At 39.8% G+C, this 9,503-nt stretch overlaps 1 protein-coding gene across 1 annotated transcript; it reads left to right on the forward strand.

Moving 5' to 3' along the window:
* The first annotated feature begins 1,816 nt into the window (after nucleotides 1–1,816).
* Smp_032150 (neuroendocrine differentiation factor, putative) lies at nucleotides 1,817–8,179 on the forward strand. Its single transcript, XM_018790358.1, has 2 exons — nucleotides 1,817–2,297; nucleotides 7,461–8,179. The coding sequence occupies exons 1-2, from the start codon at nucleotides 1,947–1,949 to the stop codon at nucleotides 7,761–7,763; spliced, it is 654 nt and encodes a 217-aa protein (XP_018646365.1). The 5' UTR covers nucleotides 1,817–1,946; the 3' UTR covers nucleotides 7,764–8,179.
* The last annotated feature ends 1,324 nt before the right edge of the window (nucleotides 8,180–9,503 follow it).

A 9,503-nucleotide genomic window follows, 5' to 3' on the forward strand; every position in this document is an offset into this window, starting at 1 on the left:
TGCTTGGTCCTAATGGCCCGACCAATAACGACAGTGATGCCGCTAACATTTTGGCTGAACAATACTCTCAGACATTTCAGCTGACCCACATCAACCATACTGACGAAAGCTTCACCTGCACCTGTACAGGACTTTCCGAAGTGGACCTGAGTGCTGACCTGGTGCTCCGTAAACTGCAGCACCTAAGGAAAGACACTTCTCCTGGTCCGGATATGGTTCATTCCGCTGTATTGAGGGAAGCAACTTCAATCCTGGCGACACCACTTAGCGTGATGTTTGCACACTCGCTAAGCAGAGGCAAACTACCGGAAATTTGGAAGCTGGCACACATCACACCAATTTTCAAAGGAGGTCGACGTAGTGAACCCTCAAGCTACCGACCAGTGGCCCTTCTCTCCATACCTTCAAAAATTATGGAATCTCTAATATACGACGGTTTACTAGAATACTTATCATCCTCAAAGTTCTTTTCACCTCAACAGCATGGTTTCAGAAAAGGTCATTCTTGTACGACCAACCTGCTGACTGCGGTGGATAGATGGGCAACCATCCTTGATCGCAAGGGGAAGGTTGACGTCATCTACCTGGATTTCTCAAAAGCTTTTGATAGGGTCAACCACGCATGTCTTATCAAGAAGCTTGGACGATTGGGTATAAAACCCCCTTTGATTGATTGGCTCTCTTCATATTTAGAAAACCGACACTTTAAGGTCAGGGTTAACTTCACTCTCTCTCAGGCTATGGAATGTCCTAGTGGGGTCCCACAGGGCACAATACTAGGACCTCTTCTCTTCTTGATTTATATTAACGATCTTCCTTAACAAGTTTCATCTGACTTATTGCTTTTTGCTGATGATGTGAAACTTTGGAGAGAGAGATACGTAATCATAATGATATACTAGTTCTTCAGGAGGATTTGACCCGACTTCAAAGTTGGGCAGACGACAACGGTCTTACCTTCAACACTTCAAAGTGCAAGGTAGTCCATCTGAGACATGTTGCAGACTATAGTTATAACTTAGGTTACTCCCCTCTAGAAGTTTCCCAAGTTGAAAAAGATTTAGGAGTGTTGGTACCCTATGACCTAAAATCGTATGCGAACTGTGACAAAAACGCCTCTCAAGCAAACTATGCACTGGTAACATTGAAGCGCATTTTTGGCCAGTTTGACAGTAGAACCTTCCATATAATCTTCAGCAGTTTTATTCGTCCCCATTTAGAGTACGGAAACATAGTATTTCCTCCCTCCCTCCAAAAGGATAAGGACACTCTGGAACGTATACAACGTCGAGCCACGAAATCAGTTCGGGGACTCAAATTCAAACCTTATGAAGAGCGCCTCAAATCACTTAACCTTTACCCGTTAGAGTATAGGCGTCTTAGAGGTGATCTCCTTATGACTTGCAGTATCCTTAATACTTCTGGTCATCCCCTTAAGCGTCTACTTAAGCTTAGTCATAACACTAACCTGAGAGGTAACACCCAGAAATTGGAGACCCTACATAGCAGAACAGACTGCAGACACAACTTCTACTCCGTTAGAGTTGTCAAGTGCTGGAATTCGCTGCCGACTGAGCTAGTCCAAGCGACTTCTCAGGAGCCCTTTAAGAGGAAACTTGACTTATTCTTAAGGACTAAGGATAACATATTATTATGATTTACCAAATTCTTTTTTTCCTCTATTATCGTTCATATACCTAGGTTTTTGCCTGGAGGTATTGGTGATCCACTGCTACCAGACACGGAAGCCCGTTAAGCGAAAGCTTCTATTCCGTCCTCAACAATTTGAACCATTTGAATATTCCGAGGACGGAGCGCTAGATTCAACTTGCTTACGTACTTAGACGGCCCGCTTAAAGCCTACTAGATATTACGGGGATTGACAAAAGTCGTCCGACCTACTGTTGATTTTGAAGTGTAAAGGGCAGATTTATTTCATCGACAGTATGAATCTTTTTGGGCGTAAGAAGGACCCGAAGACTCATTTAAATGAAATGACTTCTGTCTTGAAGAGACAGAAATATCCTCTTCAGAGAGACATTCAGGCCCATCTACGACAGCAAAAACAACTAGAAATGGCCATTAGGAAATGTGCTAAAGAATCGGACATCCCTTCTGCAAAAGTTTACGCCAAGGAATATGCGGAATCCAAAAAGGCTGTTGCTCGTTTGTATCTTGCACTATCGCAAATTGATTGTGTGGCTATGGAATTGCGTCATATGGCTTCGATGAATAAGCTGACCAGTGGTATGCAAAAGAGTACGACAGTCATGAATGCTATGTCGTCTTTAGTGAAAGTAAGTTTTTTTTGAAGTCTAAGCCATTGATGACCTAGTGTGTAATGTAGTCCACTACATATTTGATACACCTTTTATCTTGGAGTTTAAGATGTAGCTAAACTCCTAGTTGGTGGGCTGTTTATTAAATGATATAAGAAGCGTAAGCGTGGTTAGTGAGATGTTTTTACCACTCTAATCATTGACATTAACCCACACCATTCTGTTCAGTCAGTTAGTCTTTTACAACGTAGGACAACCCACATAAATCCATCAGTTTAATTCTTCATACCTCATTGGCACAAGATGAACACTAAATTCATAGAAGCAGTTACTTAAATCGTAGGAGACAGTTATTGCATATTAGGACATAATACAGGAAGAAAGAATTAGTTGGTAGAAAGAAAAGTATGAAGCAATTTAACCTCACAGTTTAAGGGAAGACAAGGAGTGTTTACACCTACACCATTGTGGTCAATCCTTAGCCATGTCACCCAGAGTCTCCAACCATTGGTTACAATAGTCATGCGGACCCCAACCAGGTAGTCTGCATCTACCGACATGGCTCACACGAGAAGTTAGTGACTTAATGGTCAGATACCACGTTTTAGTTTGGCCACCCGTAACTTTCTTCCAACCATCCCCAATACTAGTCAGCATTGCGCGTCGTGGTAATCGGTGTTGAGGCATACGTAACACGTGACCCAACCATCTCAGTCGATGAAGATTCGCCGGATTGGGTTGCATCGGCACCTGAACTAATGATAGGAAGTGAAGTAGTTGACTGCTTCACTTATCTTGGGAGTCTCATCGACCCTTGTGGTCTGGTGTGTGACGAAATTTCAGCACGGATACAGAAGACTTGTCTAGCTTTCTCCAACTTGCGTCATTTATGGTGTAGGCGAGATATCCGTCTAGCTACCAAAGGACGGGTTTACTGTGCAGCAGTTCGTTCCGTCCTACTTTATGGCAGTGAAACATGGCCGGTAAGAGTAGAGGATATTCGTAGGCTACTAGTGTCCGATCATAGGTGTCTTCGACGCATTGCTCGTATATCCTGGGTCCACCGAGTAAGTAATGCAGTTGTTAGTAAATGGGTGCTAGGTAAAGATGGCAAATCGATTGATGAGGTACTGAAACTTCATCAGTTGAGATGGCTGGGACACGTGTTACGTATGCCCAACCACCGACTGCCCCGACGTACAATGCTTTATGGTGTAGGAATAGGTTGGAAGAAAGATAGGGGCGGCCAGACCAAAACATGGCACAAATCCATGAAGTCGCTGACAAGTAGACTGAGTCATGTTGGTAGGTGTAGACTACCTGGTTGGGATTCGCGAGATGATAGCAATCGATGGTTAGAGACCTTAAATGACATGGCTCAAAATCGTTTGCAATGGCGAAGGTGCATCCACTCTTTATGTTCTGCCAAATACTAATCTTCTGAATTCTCCACGTTTCTATCTTTTTTCCCTTTCCAAATTTATTTGACTGGAATATCCTCCTCCAATAACATCTTCAAACCCTAAACTTTCACATAATGCTTATACTCTTACCACTTCTACCACTATGGGGTTTGAATCGACAACTTTATCTCTATGCTAATGTGGTATGGCAACCCGAACTGATGTACGTACGTACGAAGTTCTACGTTGTGACTGACTGACTGACAACCTCATCAACTGGTTTACCATCATTCCCTAATACCTTATGTCTAACCTCACTATTACTTACCCGATGATTCCAGCAGACGCTGGCAAAATTTCTAAAACATCTGTGGTCAAATACTAGTAACTTATGAATATCTTCTACTCTTAATGGCCACGTTTCACAGCTGCAAAGTAGAACATACTCGTCCTTTAATTGATAGACGGATATCTCGCCTTCGCCATAGGTGACGTAAGTTGGTACTAGCCAAACGAGCTTTTTGAATCCATGAAGAGATTTTGTCGGACACCAACCCATTAGTGGAGGCTCTTTACTCGGACACTACCAGTCGAGTCAGAACTTATGGCGAACTGTCATCTGGCTTTACAACCTCGAGTGGTGTCCAACAAGGTTGTCCACTATCTCCATTTTCGTTCAACCTCATCATAGACCTACTGCTGGAAATAACACTCATCGACTGAATTCTCAGGAATTGATCTCCTACCATGGGGTCCATTTATTGACTTAGAATACGCAGATGACATTGTCCTGTTCGGTGAAGACGCTGATAAAATGTAGTGTTTCAGTAGTACTGACTAACAGTGTCACGATGTTTGGAATGGGTTTCTCCCCTCCGAATGCATATTGTTGCTTCAAGACTGATCTGTGTCAACACCTGAACTAGGGATAGGGAGTGAAGTAGTCGAATGCGTCGACAACTTCACTTATCTTGGAAGTCTGATCAGTTCTAACGGATTGGTGCCTAACGGAATCTCTGTAGAGATAGAAGACTGTTGGTCATCCCAGAGAACATGTTTAGACTCTGAATGTGCCCTAGTTCAAGCACGTATTTGTCTGTATCATATTGGGCGTAGGTAACACTAGACATTTGTTCAAAATTATCTAGGAAACAGGGGTTAAAAATTCGTCTCTTGGTGGAACTTTCTCGGAAAATGACGATATTATTTTCATCCAATCTAGAAGATTGGGATCATGGAGTGAACACCTAAGTGAATAGTTCAAGTCCTCCTCAGCCACACTTTAGTTATGCACCATTTCCAAGAAACCTGAACGTCAATGTAATGTAGGTCATTGAACTCTTAGTGAGGTTGAGAAGGCTGTGGGTAATCTAAAGCTATGAAGAGCATCGGGGCCTGGTAGACCAAACTCTGAGATTTTTAAGGATAGTTGTCCAGGTTTAACAGTTCAATTAACTGAGGTACTAGCTAAAATCTGGTTACTGAATGTAATTGCATCTGACTCTTGTTGATCACTGATCGTTCCACTTTATAAAAAAGGCAGAAATTCTCTTGCGACAATCACTGAGAGATCAGTCTAGTTAATATAGCGCCTTTAATATTAACCTCAGTAATACTTTGACATCTAACTGTAGCTCACGAAGAGCGAACCCGAGAAAACCAGGCTGGTTTCAAATGTGGGTGTGAATGAAAAGACTAAACACTCACTCTTATGTAGGTTCTGGAACATAGACATAATTCTAACATCCAACTATAGTTGTATCCCTTGACCTTAAGGCGATGTTCGATTCAGTTAATCATGAATTACTGTGGCAGTATCTGTCATTAAAAGGCGTACCAAAGAAGTTCATTAACCTTCTACAGGCTTTCCACGCGAACACTATCGGTCGATTCAGAGCTTATGGTGAAATATAATCTATGTTTGTTAATTCAAGTGGTGTTTGTCAACGTTATCCGCTCTCCCCATTTGACTTTGTCACAGATATGTTTTTTGTGATAAAACTTTCATCGTCTTACTTCTCAGGGGTTGATCTTCCACTATGAGATTCACTTATTGACTTAAAATAAGTAGATAACATAGTTCTGTTTGATAAGGACGGTAACAAAATGTAGTCTTCTGATCACCTTAAGCAACAATGCAAGAATGTTTGGGATACGGTTATCTCCCTTCAGTACTTTCTTAGTTCATCGCCTGAATTAATAACAGGGAATGGAGTAATTGAACGCATCGATCACTTCAATTGTCTTGGGAGTCTGATCAATCTTGATATTTTGGTTTCTGACGAAATCTCGGCACGGATTCAGAGGCCTCGATTGGCTTTTGCTAACTTGCACCACTTGTGGTGTAGGCGAGATATCCACCTCCCAACTAATGGACGAGTTTACTGCTCAGTAATTCCCCCTGTCCCACCTTATGAGCGGAAAACATGGTCATTATGAGTAAAGGATATTCGTAGTATACTGGTGTTTGATCATAAGTGTCTTCAAAGCATTTCTTGTGTATTTTGGGACCACGAAATAAGCAATGCTTGGGTTAGGAATAGTGTACTAGGTAAAGTTGGAAGTTGATTGATGAGATAGTAAATCAAGACCAACTGAAGTGTTTGGGACATGAGTTACGTATGCCAAACCACCACCTACCTCGACGGGTGATGTTTCCTGGTGTAGAAGTAGGCTGAAGGGAAGTTGGCAATTTCACTTTGCCATATAGATGGATGTAGACTACCTGATTGGGGTCGGCAAATCACAAGAGTAAAACCGTGACCGGCGCCCCCAAATGCCCTGGTACGGCCGAGAGTGGGAAGAGTCCGCTCTCCCTCTCGAAATGCTCTCTCATGGCCACGCAAATATATAGCCTCTGCTAGGGAAGTCCTACTCACTGCCTTCTCGTGGCGGGGGTGTTGTTTACGTAAGTGAGAGGACGAAAAGCGAATGTCCGGCGCTTTAACAGGGTTGGTGGACATGGCGAGTTCACCTAGGGGAGTTGGAAAACCCTGGTTCCAAACCAATGGTGCGCATGGGCTCCAGTATCCTGATGGAACGAATGGCGTATGAACCTATTGTTGGTCACCGGCTACCATGGGACTGCATCTCCTTAGGATGCTCCACTGCCTTGTGGATCAGACCTTTAAGTCAAAGGCTTGGAGTGTAGCCCCCTAAGAAAACCACCTGCTTCAGTCTGGGCACCTGGGCAGTATCACAGCCCTCACACAAATCAAATGAAATTTGTGAGGCGCATATGTATCTGGTGCTTTTTTGTACCAATATTTATGTATTTAAATAAATAAATAAATAAATAAAAAAGATTGGGGTCGGCGTGATCATCGTAACCAATTGTTAGAGACTTTGAACTATGTGGCTCAAAATCGTTTGCAACGGTTCAGGTGCATCCGTTCCTTGTCTCCCATAAGATGCTGGATTCCTCATAACTTTTTATATTTTATTCCATTAATTCATATTTTCTTAAATCGTATCTTCGACGCCTAATCATTTTTGTCACTTTTGATTCTGTTACTGCCTGTACTATTCTGAGATTTGGCCTGACAATTTCATCTTTCTTTGTTAATGGCGTATGACAACTTGAATCGATGTACATACGTACCAGATTCTGCATTGTGACCGAGTTTCTATGATAGTTGAGTTTTGATTATTTGAAAAACTATCTTTGTCTACATATTTTTGTATCTTTGCATATTTATAGTATTAAATATTTTCTTTCATTAGATTATTAATAGAGATCGTAGTCAGAAAATCTATAAAACGTTTTTTCATTTTATAGTTACCTGAACTTCAATCTACAATGCAAAATTTAAGTAAAGAAATGATGAAAGCTGGTATCATGGAAGAAATGATCAGTGACACTTTCGAACCAATCAGTTCTGTCGAAAATGCAGACGATTTGGTGTCTGCCGAAGTTGATAAAGTTTTATGGGATCTGACGGCTGGCCAGTTAGGTAAAGCTCCGGAACCTGCTTACGATCCATTCTCAGTTTCTAAAGCACAAACTGAACTCTCCGTTTTATCAGTTCAAGATGATGGTGAAACAGAAATGGATGCACGTTTGGCTGCCCTTCGCAGTTGAACTATTTTTTGCCAATCTTTAACATCACATGGGCTTTCTAGTTATAAAATGACTTGAGTTTATATTGTACAGAAAAAGTAATATTCATGATTTTGTTCTTTGTATCCATAAAACAAGCTGTTACTTAATTTTATTTGTACCTCAGGTTTTCAACTGAATCTTAGCACTATCTCAAGCTCGCAATATTTTTTCCTATTATAGAGGAGGTGAAAAAACTGAGGTTTTTTGCACATGTGTATATCTAAAGTAACTCAGACTTTATTTTTATTTCCCTGTTTTTCCGTACTAAAAAACAATCAGTTTCAGTGTAAAATTGCTCTCATTTTATAGTAATATTAATTTGTACACATACCTTTTTACTATGATTGATTTCCGTTAAGTGTTACTCTATTTTCCTTAATAAATGTAAAATTACTATGACATAGTTAACCAATGCTTTAGACCATATAGGCTACTGGTAAAGCTCCTATCATTTTCACAATACGCGAATAGTATGTTGATTGGACTCGAATTCTTATTCTGTTATGTCGAATCTATATCAGTCGTAAAATCCTTGCGAAACCTTGTTGAGCTTCTAGGTTTATTTTTACTGTCAGCTGTTTCTGTACGAGTGTATCAATCTAATTTTGTTAACTTAGGTGTCTTATTTACGTGAAATTCGCTAAGATATGCTTCCAGGTCCTGGGATATTGGAAAACTGACTCGAAAAATGCATAAATAAGATATATCATAGCATAAATTTCACTGATCACGTTTCCTAGAAATTATGCTTTATTTATTTAAAATAAATAAATGCTTTATCATTCTATTGAAGAATAAGAAGCAGTCAGTGCCAGAACTGGACTTCTCGTTTTTCTTTCAGGATTCATTCGCTACTTTAAATAAAGTTTCATTGAACAATAATAAAAGTATCCTGTCCATTGCAACGTTAATAGTTCAATACCATGCTATTGACCATCCTACCTATTGACCAGTATGATCAGGGTCATACTAGTCATTAGTAGTTACCTGCATACATAAAATTGGAAATGTGGTAAGAACTAAATGAGTTTTGTTTGGATGTTTACTAATTGAGAGTATTTATTTACACATAAATATTGGTACAAGGGGACACCAGATATATATGCGCCACACAATTGAGAGTATAGTTTATTTTTGTCAGAGATATTATTGATATCTTATGTCTATTAATAGTAAGTTACGTAGTAAAAATGCTTCAGAAAAATATAACAGAATTGCTTCAGGCTTTTAATAGATGGATTTATTCATACAGAAAGTCACAGGATTACATATGATGCACCAATCAATAATCATAGTGACTAAAATCTGGTACTTATATCATATGATTGAGAATGTCGATGTTTATAATTTTGTTTTACGAACTTGCCAATAGGTGCTTAAACCTAAAATTGTATATCATTATTAACTATAATTGATGACTGTACACTTCAAAAGAACATTTGTAAAGCTATACACTGATCTATTTTTCCTTTAAGAAAAGTAATCGTATTATTTATTAGGAGCTGATCACTTTTTTTGCAATACTCAGTTGTAAATTTTTTCTAAAGCAGTTGAACAGGTTCATATTGATAAAAATAAACATCTTGATTCCTTCTCTAAAGTTTTTAACCATATCTATTGTATGAGGATCATAATTCATATTAATTTCCTGACAAAAACTGATGAATTGGGTTAAATTTATTAGCCCCAGCCCTGATTTTCTTCATAGCTTATAATATA

Source organism: Schistosoma mansoni (genome assembly GCF_000237925.1).
Source record: "Schistosoma mansoni, WGS project CABG00000000 data, supercontig 0125, strain Puerto Rico, whole genome shotgun sequence".
In the NCBI taxonomy this organism is placed as follows: domain Eukaryota; kingdom Metazoa; phylum Platyhelminthes; class Trematoda; order Strigeidida; family Schistosomatidae; genus Schistosoma; species Schistosoma mansoni.

Coding starts and splice junctions, on each gene's coding strand:
- Smp_032150 (XM_018790358.1), top strand. CDS start 1,947: ATGAATCTTTTTGGGCGTAAGAAGGACCCGAAGACTCATTTAAATGAA. Junction 2,298..7,460: donor CTATGTCGTCTTTAGTGAAA/GTAAGTTTTTTT, acceptor TTCATTTTATAG/TTACCTGAACTTCAATCTAC.